Here is a 26,265-nt window from a genome sequence, read left to right as displayed (position 1 = left end):
CCCTTTGGGTGTTTCCCAAAGTTCACTCCAATTCAGTAAGAGTCAGCAGTGAGGTGTAGCACACAACGGTCAGGGTCCCAGCTCTTCCTGACCCAAACTTGCTGTGACTGACTTTTAGCCAGTCCACTTCAGTGTCTTCACTAGCAGGCAGTGGACTTCTCTTGCTACTCAGAGTGGCCTGTGGCCCAGACCAGCATCATCAGCATCTCCTGGAAGTACAGAGGGCCGGCCCCACCCTAGACCTTATCAATCAGAATCTGCACGTTAACAAGATTCCCAGGGGGTTCACATGCACATCAAAGTTTGAGAACTGGATTCTGAGATACACACTAACAACCGTCATTCTCCCCTTGCCCCAGGAACGAATAAAATAGTGAGGAGACCTGGGTTTGATGCCTGACTCCGAATATATTTCATCTCTGACTCGGGCAAGCTGCTTCCTCTCCGGAGCATCACGACATTGAGGTGCTTCTCCTGATTGAGGAGAATGGAGCTTAAACGCCCAACACCCACACAACTCTAACCCGACTTTTCTAACGATAAAGTGAGAAACAAAATCCAGGCCGCAAAGAGTGGAGCGGGGTCACTGTTTTTCACTTTATTTTAATTTACAGGAAAATTTAAATACAATTCTAGGTGGAACTTTTAAACGCTTTTTAAAAAATTATTTGAAAAAAAAAAAAAGCATTTAAGTCAGATCCATTTGGCTTTCCTTGCAACCTTGCCAAGCTCTTTCCATTCCGAACTGCCATCCAGGCTGAGACTCTTCTCACCAATTCACAGCTCCGGAAGACCAAGTATACAAAAAGCTGTTTAGCTGCCGGCCGTGACAGCGGCGAGGACACACCTTAGAACACCGGCCGAAAACTAGCGCCAGGAAGCAACGCCACCTAGCGCTGCGGGAACACCCTTCACCCGGGTCTCCGCCTCCTTCTGACGAAAGTAGCCGGGAGGCGGGGCTCGTATCCCGAATATGAACGGCCACGTTTTCCATGTCTCCTAGTTCTACACCGGACGCTAAAGACCGATGCACAAGTTTGGGAGGTACCATTCTTTTAATTTAATCAACTTATCAAAATTTGAGATATTCCTAGGAATATACATTGAAAATTAAGTCCTCAGACCACTTTACATTTATTTTCCATCACAGTGGCAAATATGAGCTATATAAGTGGCGATTTGAAACAATTATTGTGTTTCCCTTCAACTTCGGGCCTTCACTACTTGGGCTAGCTCATACGTCACTTCCGGAGATCGATCGTCTAACTGTCCAAAAAACAGGAGCGGGTCCGGCAAGGAAGATTCGTGCGCCGACGGGGCAGCTATGGGTCGGAGGAGAGCGCCGGAGGCTGGGACCCTTGGCCGGGCTCTTATCCGCCAGCAAGTTCAGCGGAGCCGTAGCCATCGTCCCACCGACTCCTGGGTAAGACGTTGTCATCTTTCCCAGTCTGTCTAGTTATGAGTCTGAAAGCTGTGAAGCTTGGGGTCAGAGGTCACAGTGAAATTTTCCAGAGGAAATGATGCCAAAATAGGGTTTCTAAGGATGAATACAGTCGTCCTCCCTTAACCGCGGGGGTCGGTTTGGGACACCCCCCCCCCCCCAACTCCCCGCGGATACCACAATGCGCAAATGTTCAAGTCCCTTAGAGCCTCCCAGGCAGATAAACAGGCCCTCCTTCTAGCAAGGCACAGGGCCCAGAGGTGGAGGTGGTGGTGATGAGGTTGCAGTGAGATCTTGAATGCCAGGATGAAAGTTTGGTCTTTGCCCTGTAAGCCCTGGAAGCGTTTGCAAGTTTCTGCACAGGAAAGACATAAAAACTATTTTTTTGTATTCATTTGTTCAAAGAATTGACCCTCCAATAGCCGCTGGTTGGTACCAGAAGTACAAAATAACTCAAATTCCTGCTTCACTCTTTTTATTCCCTAGTGGTTTCACTCACAGCTGAACAACTTATCTCCAAAGTTTGGCGGGCCTAATAGTTCCCTGGGCCTGGGAACGATCATCATTTTTAGGATCCTTGAAAAGCGGATGAAGTAGTTTGACTTGTGTTTGTCATTTTGACATTCTTTCCCTCATGTATTTGAGAACTCACGAAGTTCTCTGTAAGAATCTGTGCAAAGTCAAAGGTGTCTCTAATTATCCATGTGCACTTCACACCATCTAACTTCCATCTGTGTAATCTGCAGAATAAACAGCATACAGAGCTCATCAATATTCATCAGGTCAGAGTTACTCTGGACATTAGATTACGAGTAATTTTAATTGATTTTGAAGCAACTTGTTGTTAATGTACCCATTAGGAAGCAGTGGGAAGATTCGATTATGAATTCTAAAGAACTGGATTCTAATCCTTATGCTGATTTTTGCTGATTCTGTGGCCTTGGGCAAACCACCTAGCCTTTTAACCTTCAATTTTTTCACTTACTTGCACCTGTACAGAGTGTAGAGCTTAGGATGGTGTTTATCTTATCAAACTGTGGGTTGTGTCTGGAAATCAGTTCAGTAGCTCGCAACTAGCCAGGTTTTTCACCCTACAGAATAGAATTCAGGAAAATACCAGTCTGTGTGGCATGTAATAAAGTAACTTTGTTTCAGGATTCCTTTGTTTCCATTTTACTATACTGAATGGTACACGGTTGTATCACTAAGTTTCTCACAGCATTTGGGTCACTATGTGAAATGTATTTCTTGCTGTGGGTCTCCATCAAAAAAATGTGACTAACAGTGGCTGCCAGGACCAGAGTATATGGTATATGGGTTCAGGTTCTTACCTCTACCACGTATTAGCTTGCCACTATAGGCAAGTTATTTTATCTAATTTAATCCTGTTTCCTCATCAGTAAAATAGAGATACAATAAAATTTATCTTAAAAGATTTTGAAAATAAAATGAGAAAATAAATAGAGAGTAACTATCATGAGGTAAGAAAGTGCTCATTTAAATGTTAACTGTTATTAGTATTGACTCTAAAGGGGCTGATACCACCCTCAAGACCATAGAATAGTTACTTGGGAGTTAGTTTGGATGTTAAGAGCGGAAGAGAGCAGCTGTATTACCACCTTGTGTTTTATTCATAGTTGCACACAAGTGAACTCAATGATGGCTATGATTGGGGTCGTCTTAATCTTCAGTCCGTGACTGAACAGAGCTCCCTGGATGACTTCCTTGCCACTGCGGAACTTGCAGGAACAGAGTTTGTAGCTGGTAAGTTGTTGCTGAGTGCCTACAGCACATTTGTGTCTTTGCTGACTATATACAAATAAGTCTACTTGGAAGTGTTTTGCCGATCCTACCAAACTCATAATAAAGGAGCTGTCTTTAATCCAAAGGCAGATATCCCAGAAGCAGTGTGGGAAGGTCCAGATGAACTCAACTGGGAGGTACAGAATGTGCCACAGTTTTCAAATTCAGCTCTAAAAGACACTTCAGGTTATCCATCATATCAAATTCAAGAACCTCAGTCTCTCATAAGGAAAGAGACCAGTCAACATTACAGTGACAATACCAGCATTTTTCAGAAAATGTTTTCTGATACCATTGTTAGAAGCAAAATCCTGGGCCTGCTGCTGTAACTTAGGCAATTTGAATTGTATTTTAAAGCACTTGTTAACACATAATAGTGAATTTTTCCATGCATGTAATTTGTTTTAATCACTGCTTTCCCTTTTTTTGTTTTTGTTTTTGTTTTTTCTAAGCACTTAGAAAACTACCTGGCACAGAGACAGCATTATAAACTACCATCTCTATTGCTCTTCTCTTATTATAAGTGTTATTATGTTGTTTAGCAAATTCATTCATTTGTTCAAAATGCTTTTATTGAGCCCCAGCTACTCTCAGGTATTGTACTGGCTCCTGAAAGTATGGTGTTGACTAAGACAAATTTTGTTTCTGCAGAATTTTGTCTAAGGTGCTATAAAAGAAGTCTGTATCAGGGAATGGGGTCATAAAAGATGGAGTTGGTGTTCATTTCTGTCTGAAGGAAAACTAGGGCCAGTCAGGGCAAGCTTTACCCTGGGGCTGAGTCTTAAAAGATGAGTAGACGTTAGCAGGACAGGTGAGATGACACAGGACATTATACACAGGCAGGCAGAGCACTTGAAACTAAGATCTGAGCAGCAGTCTACTTTGTTCAGAAAACGGTTAGGAGCTTCGCCCTGTTGGTGCTTAAAGTACATGGGGACAGGATGTGATGCACAAACACTAGGGAGGAGGGCCAGGGCCAGGAGAGAATAAGGGCTTTAAAGGAGTCTTTAGAGGGATGTAAGCAAGTAGGAAACATTTTTTGAAAGATCACTGATGGATTTTGAGGAAGAAAGACTAGTTAGGAAACTATTGCTTTAGTCCAGCAAGAGAATCAGGCCAGAACTGCAATCGTAGTAGTAGAAGAATGGAGAAAAGAATAGGAACAAGATTTTTAGTGGGCTAGAATAAAGCAGACTTTATGGAGGGGGTGGAGTAAGTGAAGAGTGAGGAGTGTCTTTTTGCATGTTAATGAGGACCCCTAAATAGCTTCAGGATGGGGGTTGGTCCTGTGAGCAATGTAAGTATAATTAGAAGGTTGGAATTTTTAGCCCCACTGGGGAGAGGAGAGGAGCTGGAGATTAAGTTAATCACTAATGACCAATGACTTGAACCTACATACCTACATAATGAAGTTTCCATAAGCCTTTCAAAAATCGGTAAGAATTCCTCATTGAAATTAATTTCATGCCTTTTTCCCTTTTTCCTTAATAATGTAGAAGTGATAGAATTTTGTCTCAACTCTCTGTGGCCTTCAGACAGCACTTGTCTCCTGGACACACAGGGCCAGGGACTTAACCTGGAGGCTACAAGTTTCAGCTGTCTGTGAACCCCTCAGATTGCAGGCAAAATTGTACGTGTGTGTGTGTGTGTGTGTACAGAGTGCGTTTTGAATCAGGTTAGGTCCATGGTTTTTAAGCCGGTTCTCACATGGATGGATCCCTGACCTTGCAAAGGAGAGCAAAACAATGAGAAATGCTAAGTGTTCACTGGGAACTCTTTACTTTTAAAAGATGGCACAGGCCGTACTCACTTCTTATGTCCAGCAAGTAAGAGGAAGATGTGATATTGTGGTATAATAAGAAATACATTTATATTTGGTCTTCATCTCTGGATCCTTGATACAAGAGCTTCTAAAACCCTTGTAATTTCTTGAGTGGTAGGGGTGAGAGGAGTGTCTTTTGTTATTCATAATAAGCCTCTTGCAGCCTTACTAGAGTTTATGCTAATGAGGTGACCGGTGGGCCCCTAGGTAACTTCTTTGTGGGGGCTGATTGCCACAGGAAGCAACCCTGGGATTTGAGGGTTGGGATTTTCAGAAACTCCTCCCTCAACCACTGGGGAGCGGAGATGTCCTGGAGATTGAGTTAATCACCAGTGGCCAATGATTTAATCTATGGGGCCTCCATAAAAATACATTCAGAGATCTGGCATCTGAAGTGGGGAAGTCACTTGATAGTTAGTGTCAGAATAGAATTGAATTGTAGGACACCCAGTTGGTGTCTGGAGAGTTGGAGAACTGGTTGTTGGTGTGGGAAAACCCACACATTCGGTGTCAGAAGTGTTGGTAGTAAAAACAGTTCAGAGACAGGTGGCTGCATTATTGTGTGATTACCTCCAGCAGAACTCAGCATCATTGCTGAATGAGAACGAGAATGGATAGTTGGCTCGGTGCAGTGGGCTAAGGAATTTGATGTTTGGTCAGAGAGTGGTGGAATGGATGGACCACGTGGTTTTAGCCAAATAGGGAAAGAAGTGAAGCTGCAAGCTGGGTGGTACACTGGGAGAAGAGGAAAGAATCAAGGGGCTGGAGACGTTTACAGAGGTTGGCCCAAGCAAAGTGGGAACACTGGGTGGGAGATCACCATTGGAAGGAGGAAATAATGTGAAAGAATTATCCAGTATGGGGCTAAAGGGATGTGTATTCTGACTGTTGGTTGAGGATGACATGAATGAGAATGGTGACTGAAAATTGGCTGTACTCTAGGTCAGGGGTCCCCAACCTAGGTACCAGTCCGCGACCTGTTAGGAACTGGGCCGCACAGCAGGAGGTGAGCGGTGGGCGAGCGAGCTAAGCTTCATCTGCCGCTCCCCATGGCTCGCATTAGCGCCTGAACCACTGTTCGCATTACTTCCTGAACCATCCCACCCCACCCCACCCCCCGCCAGTCCATGGAAAAATTGTCTTCCATGAAACTGGTTCCTGGTGCCAGAAAGGCTGGGGACTGCTGCGCTAGGTGACTGGACCGTGCAGTATTGGTGGTCCAATGAGGGTAGCAGATTGCAGTCTTTGCTTAAAGGTTGAGAGGAACATTGCTGAAGATGTCCTGTTATCCTTGGATAGGACCTCCCCTTGGCATTTTGGTAAGAAGCTTAGCTGGCTTCTCAGGTGCTTATCTCAGTGGAGTCACCTGCCCAGGAGACTAGGTGGCCATGTGTGGTACAGTAGAGGGGCCTGGAGCAACTTGAGGGGGATAGAGCCCTAGAGCAGAGGTCTCTGGTTCATACATAGACTGGACGTTTTTTTATTCCTTTGAATTCTTATATAGCTTAATTGTGGATGTTCATAAATATTTCATATAAATTATAGCTGTGTAGTAATTTACCAGTTCTAACTGGAGTGAGTCTCCTTGCTGAATCTTTGCTTCCCCCCTCACTCCCATTGGCTTACAATTATTCTCCACATGTAAAATGAGGACATTGGTTGTAATGAATGTTTACAATCCCTTCCCACTCTTATTGCTTCTGTTTCCATGAAATGCATTTAGCATGTGGAGTTTTATAAAATCAGTACTTGAAAAAGTGGTTGATCTTTTGAAAGTTTTAGTAAAGATCTGTTCTTGTATTCTTTCTTGGGGGGTGGCTAGAAAACTTCCTTTAGAAATTATAATTAATTCAAGGCTAGGGGAATCTATCTAAATCAAGAAAGCTTAAATTCTGTTTTAGGTGCTCATATTTTTAGTTTTCTAAGTAATGACCAACATTCACTCTCTATACTTCCTCTTAAATAACAGTACTTTTTTTTTCCTACAAACAGAGAAGCTTAATATTAAATTTGTGCCTCCTGAGGCTAGAACTGGACTACTGTCTTTTGAGGAGAACCAGAGAATTAAGAAACTCCATGAAGAAAACAAACAGTTCTTGTGTATCCCAAGGAGGTGAGTTGAATAAAAATATAGGACATTAAAAGGCATAACAAGGCCACTAAATATAAAATTTTTTATTTGGTGTTCACGTTTTTCTGCTTTCTTTTCTCAGCTGCTATTATTAAATCGCAATCTCCTATATTATTTTGGTAACTCATGTGGAATTTTTTTTTTCCTTTATGATTGTTGCAGACCAAAGTGGGACCAAAAAACTAGCCCAGAAGAACTCAAACAGGCAGAGAAAGATAACTTTCTAGAATGGAGACGTCAACTTGTCCGGTGAGTGTTAGCCTACAGGAAGATTTGCCTTGAAATTCTGAGTCAGGCATTTTAGTGTGCTTGCATTGCTATTTGCATTTTGAAGGCTTTGTTCTTTTAAAAGGGAAATGGTAGATTTCATCTTATAAGTGCAAATTGGTGTGTGTGCAAACCGCATTGCTTTGTGCACATGCGTCCTTGCACAAAGATGGTGAGTTGATTGCTCCATTCCTGGCCTTTTCTCCTTTTCATACCCTTCTCTAGCCATTAGTCACCCTGGAGTTGATCACTGCTCTCTGGAGCATTCTTCCAGGAAGAGATGTCTGGGAGAAATGTCACTTCGTGTGTTAAATAAACTTTCAGGGCTTAAAAAGCTTAAGTATAAAATTTGCATTTGATTTGCATATTGATTCAGCAGAAAGTATATAAAAATCACTTGACAGTTAATACTTGTGTACTTATTTTTTTAATGCAGTGAATTTGGGTGTTAAACTTCTCATTCTAAAACCAGGTTGGAAGAGGAACAAGACCTGATATTGACTCCATTTGAAAGAAATTTGGATTTTTGGCGCCAGCTCTGGAGGGTGATTGAAAGAAGGTAGGTTACCGTTTTCTTTTTGTGTAAGGAGTATGTGGTGGTGGCGGTATATTAGATTGGGAAGTTATATATGTTTGGGAGCCCAGGGAGGGGCTGAGGGGACAGGATCAAGTTATGCACAGGGCTACTGAGAATTATTATAAAACCTGAAAGTATGATGCTATATTTCTTTTTAAATATAAGGGGTTTTTGTTATTAGATAAACACATTGATAAACTTGCAAGAATGGTGACTATCTTCTGTAAGATGAGTTCTGAAGCACCTGTAGTTTTTCAGCAAATGTATATGAGTTCCTACCGGTGATACGGAAAATATGGCTGGGAGAGGGGTAGGTGTCTGCTTGCAAAGAGCAAATATGTTAATGGGGGAGGCCAAGAAAAGGGCCAAGCACCAGGGTCATACAGTTGGATGAAACGCAATCGTTGCACTAAGGTATTAGTAAAATACAAACTGGAGTGTGATTCCTATTGTATTAGAGAGAGGGTAGTGGGCTGAGTCAGAGCAGAGGAAGGAGCAGTTAGTAGTTTTGGGGGAAATTAAGGAGTGATTTGTTTTAATTGGGCTTTGAAAACAAGAGAATGCCTTTGATAAGTTGAGACTGGGAGATTTTTTAAGTCTTTTCCATATCCTGATAGCTAAAAGGTTTTTATTTTTGTCAAAGAGTGTATGAATTATTTATAAGGATTCCATAAATGAACCTTTTTTTTTTAACATCTTTATTGGAGTATAATTGCTTTACAATGGTGTGTTAGTTTCTGCTTTATAACAAAGTGAATCAGCTATACATATACATATATCCCCAGATCTCTTCCCTCTTGCGTCTCCCTCCCTCCCACACTCCCTATCCCACCCCTCTAGATGGTCACAAGGCACCAAGCTGATCTCCCTGTGCTATGCGGCTGCTTCCCACTAGCTGTCTGTTTTACGTTTGGTAGTGTATATATGTCCATGCCACTCTCTCACTTTGTCCCAGCTTACCCTTCCCCCTCCCCGTATCCTCAAGTCCATTCTCTAGTAGGTCTGCGTCTTTATTCCCGTGCCCCTAGGTTCTTCATGACCATGTTTTGTTTGTTTGTTTGTTTTTAGATGCCATATATATGTGTTAGCATACGGTATTTGTTTTTCCCTTTCTGACTTACTTCACTCTGTATGACAGACTCTAACTCCATCCACCTCATTACAAATACCTCCATTTCATTTCTTTTTATGGCTGAGTAATATTCCATTGTATATATGTGCCACATCTTCTTTATCTATTCATCTGTCGATGGACACTTAGGTTGCTTCCATGTCCTGGCTATTGTAAATAGAGCTGCAATGAACATTTTGGTACATGACTCTTTTTGAATTATGGTTTTCTCAGGGTATATGCCCAGTAGTGGGATTGCTGGGTTGTATGGTAGTTCTATTTTTAGTTTCTTAAGGAACCTCCATACTGTTCTCCATAGCGGCTGTATCAATTTACATTCCCACCAACAGTGCAAGAGGGTGCCCTTTTCTCCACACCCTCTCCAGCATTTATTGTTTGTAGATTTTTTGATGATGGCCATTCTGACCGGTGTGAGATGATATCTCATTGTAGTTTTGATTTGCATTTCTCTAATGATTAATGATGTTGAGCATTCTTTTCATGTGTTTGCTGGCAATCTGTATATCTTCTTTGGAGAAATGTCTATTTAGGTCTTCTGCCCATTTTTGGATTGGGTTGTTTGTTTTTTTGATATTGAGCTGCATGAGCTGCTTGTAAATTTTGGAGATCATAAATGAACCTTATATTTGAAATGATGCTTTTAACAAGGAGCCCTTAGGATGTGGGTTTGTTGGTTTGTTTGTTTGTTTAGTCCATAAAATATACCCAATAAGAACATTAGGAAACAGGGTGCTTTAACTGGGATTCTCGGGAAAGAATATTAGCACATTTAGCACCATTACTAAGAAAAAGGACTTGGATTAAATTTGTAGAAGTTATTTACATTTCCTTTTAGAGTGATGAAAATGATCTGGAATTAGATAGTGGTGGATGGTTGCACCACTTTGTGAATATACTAAAAACCACTGAACTGTACTCTTTAAAAGATGGATCTTATGATATGTGAATTACATCTCTCTTTTTTTTTAAGTCACTTATATACCTCCCGCCCCTCATCTTGCTCCCTCAGGGGCAGAGAGGGCTGTTGGCCTGGGATGTGAGGAGGTCAGAGTAGCAAGGCAAATCTCTAAGCCTGAAGAAAGGGGAAGCTTGCTCCTGATCGCGGGCTCCATGCAGGCTTGAATGGGGCTTGGGAAGACCCAGTATGGTTCTCCCAGGGAGCAGAGTGAGCTAATCTCTCCTTCAGGGCCTCATTAACATTTGGGGTATGTACTGCTGAAAATGTCTGTTTTCTTATTTCCAAAGATAAATGGTAACAATGTGAAATATTGAAACCTCACCCTTGAGGGAATGCCCCCATTTGCAGGCTTATAGTTTACTATTTAATTGTAGGTTTTCTCCTACTTCCTTTATTGTCTGTCTTCCCTCTGCATTCCTTTTTTTTTTTCCTACTTATTCTGGTTTCTGACTTTTACATAAGAGGCCTTCCTCCGATGTCCAGTGATGTTTGTTGTCTGTTCATATTTAAGAACAAAGCATTACAAAGCTGATTGACAGGACTTTTGTTTGGGTGGAGTTTGCCCACTGGTGAACTTCACTGTACAGTAACTGAGCAGGGATCAATTTTATTTTTTTGGAATATGCCAAGATGTCAATATCTATGGGTGTTTTCCCTAGGATCAGTCAGTTTCTTAAGGAGGAGGACTGTCTCCTGCCAGGAACAGGGCTGAAGGTGGTGGTGTAATACAAGGGAGCTGGGCATTTCCATCATTTGGGGTGTAGACTTACGTTTAATCCTCCTCTCTTCAGTACAGCACCTCTTTCCCACCTTCTCCTGTGCTTGAGGTCCCAGTTCAGGAGCCTCTCAGGTTCATTTTCTCCATGGGTTCATTTTCTCCACAGGGGCTGTGGGGTGGCGTGCGGCTGCCTGGCTGAATGGAACAGGGGCGTGGACCTAACTGCTCCCTGCTGAGAATGATTTCAGTCCTATACCTCACTCTCGCCATGCAAGCTAGACGTGTTGCTTCTAATCCTGAGCTTTCTCGGAGCTCTGGGGCGTGAACAGGCTCACTTCTCTTTGGGCTGACATTTCTTAGTTGCTGTTCTTTCTTTCCGTTTGTCCTGATGAGTTCCAGTCTTTGCTTTCATGTTTTGCAGGCTTTGAGAGGGAACAGAGGTAGCCATATGTGTTCTTCCAGGTTTAACAGCAAGGCCCTTCCCTTGCTTTTCATGCCCCTAAATAAGCAATTTGTTTCCCCAGAGTGAGCCTGTACTATTGAAACTTCTAGCTTCTAGTGGATTACAGCATTACTTGCTCTTTTACTTTTTTGTGATATTTCTCTGTGTTTTTATAAGAGAGAACATGTTTCTGACCCAGGGAATATAGTTTATATCACACAGAAGTGGATCTGAGTCACATAGAAACATCAATAAAGTGACTACTGCTGTGTCTTTTAATAGGAAATATTTATTGATATGTTCTGTACAGCAGATGTCTCCTGTTTGGTAACAGGCTAGCTACGCCATCTGCCTCTTTAATTTCAAGAGTAGTTATCAGAAAAGATTTGATGTATAATATGTCATTGAAATGGCGGAAACTGCCGAGGCACGGAGGGCAGAACGCTGTATTCCAGTAAGACAAGGCGCTTCCATTGTATTGCATCAACCCTTCCTGGTACATAGCTGGCACTTTGCTAGGCATCCTAATTCAGCACACGAAGCAAGCTGCCTTAAACTTTTCTTCTTTTCTTACTGGTGTGTCTAAGCTGGTTATTCTTTCTACCTGTTTGGTAGGTAAACATAATGTGTGTGGACCTTGTAATTTTAGTTCATTAGGCTTTGTCCATTTTTTGCAGTCATTTTTACATTTACTGTTAAATCCTCACAGTTGGAAAGTGGTAGATATTACCTTAAAGAAGGAAATACTAGGACCCACTTAACTAGAGAACTTAAAAGCAATTTGTCATAAATTAGCAGGTCTGTGAGTTTCTTTGACTCACAAGATCATGCTGGAAATTTAACTATTCTGAAGGAGAATGCACTTTGTCAAAAGCTCTGCCCTAAATGGTAACCTTGATTTAATACATTTCCTTCAGTTGCATAGGAGTTACCTCAGGAAAAGCTGACCAGATACGGATTTGGGGGAGACTGGTGGAAGGTGGTAGCACATCCACAGCTTGTTTCCTTCCAGTGGCGGTCACAGCTGGCCCTTAAAGCAGCTTTCCTAGCCACAGGGTCTGAAGGGAGGGAGGATTCTGCCGGAGAAGTGCAGTATTTATTCTTACAGTGCTCAGCTGCTGTCGTCCCCACTACATTTGTGAGGGATTCGAGGGGCTTGCTGTCAGCCGCAGAGAGTTTTCATGTTGCTACATCATCTTACATGTGATGGAAGGCGTTGGACTCATCATTCCTGCTCCGTTATGGCAACTTAAGTTGATATTTTGCTGTTTTGTATTTTTGCCATTTAAACACATTCTTGGAACTGGTGGATGATGATTTGCTACATGTACACTTATCAGCCCTAGGTTTAAATAAGATATAGGCTTTGATGGTGGCAGCTGTGAGCAGGTGATATATTAGGGGTTTTTGAGGCCTTACTTAACACAAGTGTAAACTAGGCACTGAGTGTACAGTAGACCTCACCTTGGATTGAAGTCTTTGGAATACTCTTTGATCTCTCCAGGAGAGTTTACTAGAAGATACAGGTAAAAGTTTTAACAATGAAACATCATCAGAGACAACAAGCTCTGGTCCAGAGTGCTTGCGTTCTCATTCCAGCTCCCTCACTTAGTAGCTGGTGACCTTGAACAAGCCACTTAGCTGTTCTAAACTTCAGTCTCTTCGTATATAAACTGGGGATAATTGTACCTTAAAATGTTATATCCGTGCTTAATATGTGGAAAGTGTTTGCTACTATTTCCTTTCACTTCACAGTGATTGGTGTACCTCACATTTGTTTTCAGTGATATCGTGGTCCAGATAGTAGATGCTCGAAATCCACTCCTATTTAGGTGTGAGGATTTGGTAAGTAAAATGTGACATGATTCAAACTTTAAGTCCTTGGGCAGCTGTGGGAGGACAGCATCACCGATAGCAGTGACCCTAGGCAGGCCTTTGCACCCTCCTCTAGCTTTGTTTAATCTGGCCTCCTGCTCCTCCCAAGGTCAGGAGCCTGCATTTTGGGACTGTTTAGATAGATGTTTTCTTCAAACAGTTGTTTCCATCTGCAGGAAGGCACAAACACTTGAACTTTCTACTTTTAGAAGCCACTTTGTTAATAGGCATTTGCCAGTGTTTCTCATTTTTTAAGAGACTCTAGTTGAAATAGCATTTTGCGTACTTTAGCATATGCCTAGTCCCTTCACTTACCCATCCCACTAAGCTTTCTCTTCTCACACCGTAGTTATTACCTCCTGTGGTGTTTTACAAATGAAGTAAGTGTGTAAAACACCACAGGGGGTAATCATTAAGGTGTGAGGATCATAAGAAATAATGTGATACAGGCTTTCAATTAATAAGACACTGAACACACATGAAGTATTCCTATTTTTGTTTGAGGACCAGAGTAGGAATAGTACTGATTATTTTAAAATCCACTGGTGAATAACAATCTTAATGGGGAAGCTCTTATTAATTCAGCTTTCATACTTCTGGTATATTTCCTAATGGAGAGCTGTACTTGGGAATTAATTTAATCACTGGGTCTTGTTTTCCTTTTAGACTTCAAAAATAGTTTTTTATATTAATAGGTAAGATTATTATTAGCTATCATCACTTGGCTTGAAGATAGTCCCTGCTGGCTGACAAATCTAGTTATACAGTTCTTTATCTTTGCTTAAAAGAAATAATTCAGGGTTATTAAAGAGAGGAACTATATAATTTAAAGAAATAAGAAGCTGTTAAACTGGGCAGGAAAGCATTTCTTTTTACCCTCCAGTTTCTTATGTGAAGAGTATTTTTTCTAAGTATAGATGACCTAACTTCTTTTCAGAGCCTGCTGAAAGGATCCATAGAATGTATCATGATTAAAAATCTTTAAATTAGGAATGATTTAAAACTGGGGGCAGTAAAAACTGTTAGTCATAGCTGGGGATCTTCAGTATAATTAGCCTAATTTTTCCCCTTTTGGAGAAATATCTGAATATCTTTATCTTGCATAGGAATGTTATGTGAAAACAATTGATGACAACAAGGAGAATGTTATTCTGATAAATAAGGCTGACTTGCTGACTACCGAGCAGCGGAGTGCCTGGGCCGAGTTCTTCGAAAAGGAAAATGTGAAAGTCATTTTCTGGTCGGCTTTGTCTGAAGCCATTCAACTGATTGGTGACTCTAAGGTAACCTGGGGGACTTTTTCAGGTTGGGTTTCAAGGAGGAGGATTTTGGCTTCTGTTAAGTGTGCTCTGGTTTTTTTTTTTTTTGTTTTTTTTTATTGTTGATGTGTGGAGTTTTGTTTCTTTTTTCCCTAAGTGCTGTGATAGTTGGGTGATCTATAGAAAAAGTGAGTCACAAGGTTGCTTTCTCTGGTTTTTAAATAGTCTGCTTGCTATCCCAGGGGTCTATGATGCACACTGATAGTAGCTATAATTTTTAATTTTTTAAAATTTTAGGCAGAAAATTGTATAGGAAGTTTCATACTGACCTTGTATGTAATTGCTTTTAAGAGAAGTCAGAACAAAAAGTCAGATAAAACTGAATGTAGTAACTTCTCTGGACTTGATTAGACTCTCTTTTGACTTTGTTTTGAAAACAAAGAAATGAAGTAGTCCTAAATTAAGATATACCATGTTATTTTCTGTATCTTTTAATCCACTTTTTACAGAAACAGTTTAGGAGTTATTTTCTAGTAAAAATTAATGATAACCAACTATGAAAAGAAATTAGTAATAGAATCTTAGAGCTGGAAGAGACTTAAAGTCATATCTTTTCCTATCCACCTCCTCTCCTCTCACCTCTATTTATCAACTATTTGCTGACTGGTTAGTGTGCTGAGCTGGGTGCTATGAATACAGCACCCTCCCTTGGTGAGCTCACAAGTTAGCGAGCTCTAACTCTGTGAAGGAGTTCTCCCCTCCACCTCCCTGGCAGTCGCCTGCTGTCTCTGTGACTGCTTTAAATGGCAGACACCAGGTGTCTCATTCCTTTTTATCTCCAAGGTTAGAAAGTTCTTCAGTCCAGTGAAGCTAAGTCAGCTTCCCTACCTTTGCTCTGAGGCCTCTTCCTCTCTGCCTCTGTTCTCTCTTCTGCAGAAGATACATTGTCTGCTTTCCTGCTCCTTATAGACATGACCTCCAGAGCACTCCTCACCCTGAGCGCCTGTCTGCCTGTGTCAGACACCTAAAATGGGTGGCAGCTGGTTAAGTACAGTATTCCAGGTGTGGTTTGCCCAGGACATGTACTCTTATTTCTTGTGATCAGGATACTCCCAGTAATTCAGAGTTTTTGTTGATTCACCCCCTTTCAAAGGAGCTTATGCTCTTGGCTCATTGAACCTGTGAACAACCACATCCCTCGAATATTTAAAAGACAAGACTTACTGAGCAGATCTCATCCTATCTTTACATGTGGCAAAAGGTATTCATTTTGGTTTTAGCTCAGCTTAAGATCATGCCTGTTCCTCTTAAATATCAGTGATTTGGGAACAAGGTAGAATCATTTTGCATGTGTCATTTGCTCTTCTCTTCTTCCAGCTTTGAATCATCTGCAGATTTTGTATTGGCCCTTCTATATATTCTTTCTGGTCATTGATAACGCTGTTGAGTAGACCGGAGCCAAGGATAGAGCTCTGTGACCTTTTGTGGACTTAAGAAGCGCTCAGTACCAAGCATTTTAGTGTGATGCATACAGATGTATTTGAAAGGCTATAACAATAGTTATTCTGTTATTACTGTTAATAAAAACTAACCCATAGAAAACTTATTCTTAGCCAGGCACTACTATTCTGAGTACTTTGTGTGTTTTATTCATTTCATCTTTTACATCTGTGGTATTCCCTGACCTATCAACCAAGGAGTAGATTGCAAAGGGAAGTGGGATTTGTTTGCACCATCTGTTCTCAGGGAACCCTTGTTGCCTCCCGTTGCTGTCAGGGGAGGAATTGTTTGGAGGAATTTCCTAACTTGAGGAATTGTTTCCCTGTCAGACTCTGGATTAACAGTGCATGATTTATGGAAGATATTCTTTCTTTCTTTTTAAAAGTTGAACCCTATTTATTCCTCCCAGGTCTTCTGAAATCTTTTATTCATGATTTTCCAAGTCAAGTAACCAGCTACCATTGTGATATATCTAATCACATCTGTCATTTGAGTATCAAACATGAACTTACTAAAAATAGATATTCGCTGTTTTCTCACCTATCTGAAGTTTGGTTCTTTCTCTATGGTTGCCTAACCTTTCTTATTTTAAAAAAATAGGACATTTTTTTGAATTGAGTACTTTGGTTTTCTCTTGGCCATCTCTTAAATTGCACTGTGTTCCCCCAAAAGACTGACTTTTCCCTTCTTTCTTTCTATTTTTGATGTCACTACTGCAAAGTCCTTTTGTTGCCTTTATCATTTTTCCTGAACCGAAACTGCTTCTAGCCTTAGTTTTCCAAATACACATTCATGTTCAGTTTACATTCTTGTGTTCTGCAGAAGAGCACACAGTGACTTCTTTACATTTATTGCTCATTTATCATAGAAATTGCTTCCAAATCCATATTTCTTTTTGAGTTGCCAGGAATGACAATGAAATCATACCTTTTTTCCCTGACATTTTTTTTTAATATCTCCTTCCTAAAATGTAGGATGCCTGTTTAACTGAGTCCATCATGCCCTCTCCTGTGGCGGCTACTCATTGTAATGCTAGATTATTTGGAAATGATAGAAGGTTTCCATCACTTCTAAATCTGAATCAGTTCTCCCTTGCTGATACTAGTAGGTAATAGTATAAATTATTTCTGGTTTGTTATCCCTAGGAATTCAGAAGGATTAACACACCCATGAATCGTAAATGATTTTTACCTTTCTCTTTCCAAAGGAAATCGTTGGTTGGTGAATAATTTCCATGCGCAGAGTTAAGTTTTATTGCTCTCATACTTCACACACAGGGACCTATGCTCCATGGTGCTATGATTTATTAAAGGCAGTTATAAAAGAATAGCAGTTTCCTTAACTATGCAAACCACTGTCTTCGAAAATGCAAATATACAATGAAGCTCAGATTACAAATTATACCCTTCTTGCTTTGTGCAGAGAAGAGAATGTTAAATGTTTTATCGTTCATGAGAAATGCTTTGTTTTATTCTACAGCCCATTGCAAAAAAAAATGTACTGCCAAGGAGTTCAGCTTGATACAGGTTTTTCTAAACGCTTGCTTTCTTTTAATAGGTAAAAGAGTTATCTATTAGAAAAGTAATACATGTTATTTGTACAGAGTTCAAATAATACAAAAATGTGTAAAGTGAAGGTCCACCACTCCAGAGGACACCACTGTTGATAGTTTGGTTATATCCTCATGCTATCTTCTCCCTCTATTCACCTTTTTCTTTCTCCTTCATAACTTTCCTTGTTCTCTGCTCATCTTAGATAACCAACTCTGAATGTTTTTCACCAGAGTGAAGAGTGCAGTTGTTACACACTTCTGAACTTTTGAGGTTTCTGTTATTTCATCAGGAAGAAGTAAACGGAGACAGTGGAGAAGCCATCACAGCTGAGTTTGGAAACTCCAGTTGTGACGAAGCTGAAATTCTACACGAAGAGACTGAACATCTTTCACTTAATGAAGTTGCCAGGAGTGATGAAGATGACAGCGAGTATGAGGACTGTCGGGAGGAGGAGGAGGAGGATTGGCAGACGTGTTCAGAAGAGGGCAGCAGCCCTGATGAGGAGGCCTGTGGCCAGGATTGGCAGGAAAGCTGCACTGTGGATTCTGAGGCTCAAGGAAGGAAAACCCCACAGAAGAGGCAAATACGCAATTTTAGCCACCTGGTATCAAAGCAGGAATTACTGGAGATCTTTAAGCAGCTACACTCTGGAAAGAACGTGAAGAATGGACAACTTACTGTTGGACTGGTAAGATGAAATATGTCATAAAATTGTTCCGTGAGGGTCTGTATTCCTCATCCTTTGGTAGCTACACTGGAACTCCAGGGATCAGTCAGGCCCTGGCGTCATAGGGAACATTGATGCCCTCTTGTTGCCCACGGGCATCCTGGGAGCAGGCTGGGTGACAGGCAAAGCCCAACTCAAAGAATGAACTTTCTCAAGGCTTATATTGGTTACACCCCTGTTCATATTAATTATCTTCTACAGTCTCCCAGTTCATCCCTACCTGTCACGTCACTTACAAGAGATACTAGAATGAGAGCTTTCAGGGCTGTCTTCAGACTTCCAGTCCAACGTTCTTACCTTTAGATAGGCTTTTTAGATAGGGCAGGCTTTCGGCATCCTGTGATCCTTGCCAACTTATACTGTAAACATTCCTTCTGACACCCTTCTAGGTGGGCTACCCAAACGTTGGGAAGAGTTCGACAATCAACACCATCATGGGCAATAAGAAGGTGTCTGTGTCTGCCACGCCCGGTCACACCAAGCATTTTCAGGTATTTCTGCAGCATCGGCCTCTGTATTTCCTTCTCCGTCAGTTCCTCCCTCTGGGTGTTTTCTGAAGTTCTTTGCCACTCATGTGCTGCTCTCCTTTCCCTTCCTGTGCTGTATGCCCAGCATAAACCTCTTACTTGTCTTTCAGACTCTCTATGTGGAACCTGGCCTCTGCTTATGTGACTGCCCAGGCCTGGTGATGCCATCCTTTGTCTCTACCAAAGCCGAGATGATTTGCGGTGGAATCCTCCCGATTGACCAGATGAGAGATCACCTCCCACCTATATCACTAATATCCTCTGTGCTGTGCCAAACTTTTCGTTGTTATGTGTATATTAGGGCTTAAGAAAAATCTGGGTAATAGACAGGGGAGGAAAAAATAATCACTCCTTACATAATTGTAAGGATTAGAAACAAAGACTCGGTGCTTTACGTCTGAATTAGGGTCATCTCACAAATCTATAGTGTATTTACATAAAATGTCATCTTTAAGGTCTGTTTCAGAGATAATATTTTAATATTTTTAAAGGATACATTTGGAAGTGATCATTGTGCATAAGGCTTTGTTTAAAAGAGGGGAGAAAAGTCTTTTAAATTAACGAGTAATCGTACTACTTTGGAGAGGTGAAAAGTTTTTTTGTCACAGATGTGCTGAAATACCATGTTCTTAGAAGACACCATGGGGAGGAGGAGAGGGTCAGTTCAAAGAAACGGATTCCTTGACAATCTTACGTTTGCCAGAATATTCCAAGACGTGTTTTAGAAGCTACGTACGGCATTGACATCATAAAACCTAGAGAAGATGAAGATCCCCAGCGACCTCCAACATCAGAAGAACTGTTGACGGCTTATGGATGTGAGTTGTGATTTATTTTAAAACATGAACAAAAAATAACAGTATAGCTACTAAGAGAAATACTCTGCAAAGGTACAAGTTCAGAATTTTTCCTTAGCATTTGTCATGTCATCTTTCAGGCTTGATATTTTTGTTGTCCTGTTGGTCTTGCCCACCAGGTGGCCTCCAGGTAGCTGACTTGGTCCAGCAGTAAAGGAGGGAGAGCCGGCCACTGCCTGAGTGGTATTTTACTTCAGTGTTAAGTGCTTTTTAGAGTTAGAGAAGGAGATGCTCTGTATCCTAGAGTTAAAGAAGGAGATGCTCTGTATCCTTTGCCTCTTCCCCAGGTCTTCATCATAGAAATCAAGTGCCTGGGAGACACATCTTCCCAGGCTCTCTCAGGCCCTTTCCTATAGGAGGCCTAGGACCCAAGTGTAGACACAGGGCTTCTGATCTAAGGCTATGTTGGCTTTTTCTTTTTCTGCATGGGAATTATCTTTGTCATTTCTCCAATTCATTGTGATTTATTTACCTTAAACACAAACTTTAAAGGTAATCTGGAAAGACGCGTATCTACCTAAAGAAAAAGCGGTGTTAAAAAAATTTCCATGCATGTGTGGCTTGCCTTGTAAGGAATTGCCCCCAGCCGGGAAGGAGTTCAGGTTATTTGCATATTTACTGGCAGAGAAAGGTGATTTGATATAAACCACAGTTATATGGTTAAAATCAGAGCTTGAATTTACTTTAGTTGAGCGACTTTAAAGAGGATGAATACTAAGCACTTGTTGCAAGACTGCTGTAGTCACAAAATCATAGGACAAGAAGGGGCCTTAAAGATTCCCCCACCTCTCATCCCCCTTTTCGTAAGACAAATAATCTGATATCAGAGCATGAAATGACTTGCCCAAGGTGGTGTCTGGTTAGTGGCATAGCCTCAGTGAGAACCCAGATTTCCTAATCTAGACCTCTCCAGTGTGCTAACCTGAAAGATGGGGAAAGGTAGACTTTGTACTAAACTTTGCATCTGGTTTGATTTCCAGATAAAACTGAAAGGAATGTGAGTCTTTTAAGATTTTTCATCTGATTCTCTCTGATGAAATCAAAGAGAGTGAGGACAAAACCAGTTTATAAAAACTGATGAGTAAACATTCTTAAAGTATTAGTGAAATTCAACATCTGTCCATATATGTTAGCCATTTTGTCTTCTGAGAATCACTTTTTTCTATGCATCATTTGTTTTTGTCGTAATGATTTGTAGGAGTTCTTTGTTACCTGTGCTGCAGATGTTTTTCCCAGTGTTTATTTATGGTTTCTTTAGCCCTGTAGAAGTTAACGACTTAGTAAACAATGTTTTCTTTTTGTTTTTTAGGGGGGTTTTTTGGGCTGCATTGGGTCTTTGCCACTGTGCGCAGGCTTTTCTCTGGTTGAGGCGAGCCGGGGCTACTCTTCGTTGTGGTGCACGGGCTTCTCGTTGCAGTGGCTTCTCTTGTGGAGCACGGGCTCTAGGTGCACGGTCTTCAGTAGTTGCAGTGCATGGGCTCAGTAGTTGTGGCTCGTGGGCTCTAGAGTACAGGTTCAGTAGTTGTAGCGCACGGGCTTAGTTGCTCCGCGGCACGTGGGATCTTCTGGGACCAGGGCTCAAACCCATGTACCCTGCATTGGCAGGTGGATTCTTAACCACTGCGCCACCAGGGAAGCCCAGCAATGTTTTTCCTTCTTAGTTTTGTTGGGTTCGGTGTTTTACTTGGGAAAAACTATTTTACTGTAATCCTTTTTTTTTTTTTTTTTTAAATCTTAGGGTTTTTTTTTCCCCTTTTCCTAAATGTGTTTTTCTGTACGGTTCTAACTATTGATACTTTCTTCTAAACTGAAGGAGCCAACATACAGCTAGTATGGGAGGGAACTGAGTTTTGAACCTGTCAGCCAAAGCTTGTGTTCTTACCCACTGTGCTCTGCTACTCCCTTCTAATTGAGTTAGTATTAAAGGGATCTTCGTTGTATGTTTGGGAAACTGAAAAAGGTGTAGACATATCATTAAATAAGAAAACTTGGGCTTCCCTGGTGGCGCAGTGGTTGGGAGTCTGCCTGCCGGTGCGGGGGGCGCGGGTTCGGGCCCTGGTCTGGGAGGATCCCACGTGCCGCGGAGCGGCGAGGCCCGTGGGCCACAGCTGCTGAGCCTGCGCGTCTGGAGCCAGTGCTCCGCGACGGGAGAGGCCGCGATGGTGGGAGGCCCGCGCACCGTGATAAAGAGTGGCCCCCACTTGCCGCAGCTGGAGAAAGCCCTCGCACAGAAACGGGGACCCAACACAGCCATAAATAAATAAATAAATAAAATTTAAAAAAAAAAAAATGCAATGACACACAGAACATTTAAAAAAAAAAAAAAGAAAACTTGCTCTATTGCTTTGAGTTTTGCTAATAATATTGACGACATAGCATTGTACAAGTAGCCTCCTTGAATCAATAATTAAAATCAGAGAGATAGAAGAAATGACTGGAGTAGAGAGAGATTGAATGTGTCACAGCATGTTGCTAGGTGGTTGTCAGAAGATCAGATGTAACAATATAGTCTATTCTGGATTATCAGATGTTTTTGTAATGCTAACCAAAATATTTTCTACATTATTAATTGATTTTTTTTTAAGGTTAAATAAGAATGCACAGTGTAATAACAGAAAAGACTAGATTTCCATCACCTCAGTTGTCTTTGTTGTGATGTTTTCTAACTTAGGTTTTGCAAAATTCATTTCTCCTCACAGGTATGCGAGGATTCATGACAGCACATGGACAGCCAGACCAACCTCGATCTGCACGCTACATCCTGAAGGATTATGTCAATGTAAGTGAACCCTGCTTCTCGTTCCTCTGGAATAAGTAGGTCTTCTTTCTCCACAGTGTATGTTTAGGGTAATGGCAACCAGCTGGGTTATAAAGGAGATATCTTCTCATTGATATTGTGCCATAACTGGACTTACATTCTTGATCCAGCAGAGCTAGCATCATATAAATCATAGAAGTGATTGACATAATATGAAAGAGATGAAGGTCTCTGAATACCTCTTTGCAGTGAAGGTGAAAAATTTATGTCTCCAGTTTTTCCATCTCCTCCAGCCCTTGGGTGTTTCTACTGCAGCTATATTACAATATACCTTGTAGTGTAGCTGTTTATATACCTGTCTTCTAACACTTGTCCAGTAACAATAATAATCATAGCTAACATTTATTCAAAGCTAGGCCTGCTAGGAATAGTTCTAAATGTTTTACGTTTGTCATCTCATTAAAAATATGTAAGTCTGTGAAGTATTATTCTCCTACTACAAGTGAGGACATGCTAAATTTTGGGTTTTCTTCATCAGTAAAATAGGAATTAATAGTACCTATCTCATGAGATTATTATGGGAAATAAATGAGAACAGTGTATGTGTGTGGAGACACAGACACACACAGACACACACACAGACACACACACACACACACACACACACACACACACACACACACACACACACACACACACACACACACACACACACACACCACTAAGCTCAGTGCCTGGCACATAATTAGCCCCAGTAGTTTTTATTTATTAAGCTACTTCTTTCTACAAAAAAGCATTCCAGGGGCTTAATTGGTTGTGAGGATTTCACTTTATTCCCTCCTCTTCTCAATACACCATCAGTGGAGCTTGGAGCATAGAAATAAAAGAGGGCAACCATATTCTCTTTTTTTAAAATTCGGGAGGAAAACAGTTAATAGAATATTTGTATAGATGAATTATTTATTCATTTACCATTTGTAAAACTGTGGAGGGTGGGGGAGATGAGTTAAAAACAACCACAGTTTTTAGAGTGTTTATGGTGGAAAGAGGAAACTTGGCACCCAGTGGACAACAGCAGCAGGCCCAGTGTCCCCATTAGTACAGCCACACTGTCCCACTACGTCCTGGCTTTTGTTTTGGAAAATATTCTCCTAAGTATAATCACATACATGTACTGAAGAGTACGGTAAACAAGGTAAAAGGGGGCACAGGGAAGATTTCGTTCTTGTGTGGGAGCTGTGGGAAGAGGTAGACCTCTAAAACACTAAGGATCATCATCGGGGTGCAAGTTGGGACTCTCCAGTTGCAGTGACCAAAACTCAGCTCAGCTGTCAAAAGGCCGGAAGTTCCATCAGAGTGTGCACGGTGGAGAGGCCTCCTCTGTGGACTCTCACACAGATGGCCCTGAGGATGTGCAGTTACCATGCATGTTGTCTTTGCAGGGTAAACTCCTGTACTGTCATCCTCCTCCTGGAAGAGATCCTGTGACCTTTCAGTATCAACACCAGCGACTCCTAGAGAAAAAAGCGAATGGTGGGGAAATCAAAATGCAGCCACGCAGAAATAAAAAAGCAAATCAGATTGAAAATGTAGTGGACAAAACTTTTTTCCATCAGGTAAGTTTTGAAGTTTTTCTTTAACTTCTGATCCAGTACATTTTGTATAACAGCTTTATTGAAATAACATTCGCATACCATAAAATGCACACTTTTAAAATATACGGTTCAGTAGGTTATAGGATATTTGCAGAGTTATGTAACCATCACCACTCACTCCAAAAAGAAACCCTGTACCCATTAGCATTCACTCTCCACTCCCCTCTGCCCCCAGCCCCTGTCAACCACTAATCTACTTTCTCTATATAAAGATTTGTCTATTCTGGATGTTTCATGTAAATGAAATCATACGCTCTGTGGTCCTTTGTGACTGGCTTTAGCCTAACGGCTTCAAGGTTCACCTATGTATCAGTACTATATTCCTTTTTATTGCCAAATAATATTCCATTGAATGGATGGACTACATTTTGTTTATCCATTAATCAGTTGTTGGACATTTGGGTTGTTTCCACTTTTTGTCTGTTATGAATAATGCTGCTATGGACATTCATGTGCAAGTGTTTGTGTGGACATATATTTCATTTCTCTTGGGTATATACATTAGGAGTGGGATTCCTGGGTCATGTGGGAACTCTAAGTTTAACAGTTGAGGTACTGCCAAACTTTCCAAAGGTGGCTGCACCATTTTACATCCCCACCAGCAATGTGTGAGGGTTCTAATTTCTCCACATACTTGCTAAACTACAGAAAGGAAGTGATATTTAAGCTGGACTTTGAGGAACAAATAAAAATGTGTCAGTTGGACGAAGCGGTGAGGGCCAGATTTCCAGGCAGAAGGAGTAGCATGAACAAAGGCAAAAAGTTGTGAGAGTGTGGATTTTTTCAGTAAAGAGCCCATGTTGTAGGTGGCCTTGTATGCCATGTGAGGGAATATGAACTTGATTCCCCAGGCCACAGGCGGCCATCAGAGATCTGTGAGGACAGGACTAGAGAGATACAGAATAGAGAACTCTGATAGAAATGTGCACACTGGATTTGAGGAGTCTTGCAGTGGTCCAGTGAAAGCTGATGAACACCTGGGTTAGAGCAGTGGGGATGGAGAAGAGGGGGAAAGATGTACAAAGTTCTTGAGAGTGGAATCCACAGAACTTAGTGACTGGCTGTATGTGATAGATAAGGAAGACAGAGTGTGTGCCATCTTCAGGGCTGGGCAGATTCTTATACCACTAGCCGTAATAATGGAGAGTCAGCTTCTAACTAACTTTGGGTTGCAGCCGGTTGAAGTTTGATATCGAGATAGAGATTTCCAGAAAATAGCTGGTATTGAGTCTAGTTATAGATGTTGTTTGAAGCCATGGACTAAACAAAGTTGAGGACAAAGAGAATGAAGTGAAGACAGAACGCTGAGAAGCTTATTTAAGGAATGGGGAGAGAAAGAGGACCAGTGAGAGATGGAAGTCCACTCTCTTGGAGTTCTCCATAAGCAATCCTGTGTATATCCTGTAAAGGAGACTGCTGACATCGCCAATAATATTTTCTCTTATTTCCTAGGAAAATGTGAGAGCTTTGACCAAAGGAGTCCAGGCTGTGATGGGCTACAAGCCTGGGAGTGGCCTGGTGACGGCAGCTACTGTGAGCTCTGAGACGGGGGCTGGGAAGCCCTGGAAAAAACATGGCAACAGAAATAAAAAAGAGAAAAGTCGTAGACTCTATAAGCACCTGGATACGTGAACTTGGGCTGCAACAGAAGTAGCATCTGCACTGTGCATCTGTGGTGCTATAGGGTGGACCCTGCCCTTGTGATTCACACCCAACAGCTGATATCAAGACCGAGGGGCTCCTCAGAGCACCAACTCCAATTAACAGAGTCGTCTTGGAGCCCCAGAAACCTGCTCCTGTAGGAGGCTGAATGTGAGATGAGGGAATGAATGATGTATGTTTATTTGTGTAAACATATATACAAATGCATAGTAATTTGTAAACTGGGAATATCTTGAAGAGATAGTAAAATTAAATTGCCACTTATGGATTTTTTATTTGTTCATGTAACTACGCTGCAATTTGGACATTTCACATTATTTAAACAATTTTAATCTGCTAAAACATGCTGGGATTTTAGATGGATTTTTGAGCACATTATGAGATTTGTGATCTCCACCTCACACACATACCCAGCACACACCCCTAATATGGCAGAAGGCATATCAGATCTTGGAATAGGGGCTAGTACAGGTGATTTTTAAAAGCCCTTGAAGAGCATAATCGTCTGTTGAAAGTCACCGTGAGTCTCTTCCCCAGAGGGGAGCGTGGGTTTTTCTATAGCCAAACCCACAGCGAGTGAGGAAGAGGCAGCTAAGCAGCT

The 26,265-nt window shown here is 41.4% G+C and overlaps 1 protein-coding gene and 1 long non-coding RNA gene across 2 annotated transcripts in view; one reads left to right on the top strand and one right to left on the bottom strand.

Annotated features, from left to right (window-relative positions):
- Positions 1–1,258: 1,258 nt before the first annotated feature.
- Positions 1,259–25,928, top strand: LSG1 (large 60S subunit nuclear export GTPase 1). The gene is made up of 14 exons (XM_068546467.1): positions 1,259–1,423; positions 3,079–3,205; positions 7,059–7,179; positions 7,360–7,446; positions 7,937–8,023; positions 13,076–13,136; positions 14,273–14,449; positions 17,768–18,166; positions 18,595–18,696; positions 18,843–18,986; positions 19,427–19,550; positions 22,289–22,368; positions 23,790–23,963; positions 25,455–25,928. The coding sequence occupies exons 1-14, from the start codon at positions 1,325–1,327 to the stop codon at positions 25,632–25,634; spliced, it is 1,962 nt and encodes a 653-aa protein (XP_068402568.1). The 5' UTR covers positions 1,259–1,324; the 3' UTR covers positions 25,635–25,928.
- The window catches only part of LOC137766349 (uncharacterized), a 15,969-nt gene continuing 12,857 nt past the window's right edge, over positions 23,154–26,265 (bottom strand). Inside the window, exon 2 of the long non-coding RNA XR_011074307.1 lies at positions 23,154–23,861. This is a non-coding gene — a long non-coding RNA (uncharacterized lncRNA). The remainder of the gene's footprint in view (positions 23,862–26,265) is intronic.

This window comes from Eschrichtius robustus, chromosome 6 (assembly GCF_028021215.1).
Source record: "Eschrichtius robustus isolate mEscRob2 chromosome 6, mEscRob2.pri, whole genome shotgun sequence".
Classification (NCBI taxonomy): domain Eukaryota; kingdom Metazoa; phylum Chordata; class Mammalia; order Artiodactyla; family Eschrichtiidae; genus Eschrichtius; species Eschrichtius robustus.
Note: the sequence above shows the minus strand (reverse complement) of the source record. Positions and strands in the feature narration are given on the sequence as shown.

Bases quoted from the DNA above. Each gene is read 5' to 3' on its own strand.
- LSG1 (XM_068546467.1), top strand. From the start codon at position 1,325: ATGGGTCGGAGGAGAGCGCCGGAGGCTGGGACCCTTGGCCGGGCTCTT. The intron at 18,987-19,426 runs ATATCCTCTGTG...TGACAATCTTAC, and splicing joins ACCTCCCACCTATATCACTA to GTTTGCCAGAATATTCCAAG. The intron at 19,551-22,288 runs GTGAGTTGTGAT...TTCTCCTCACAG, and splicing joins ACTGTTGACGGCTTATGGAT to GTATGCGAGGATTCATGACA.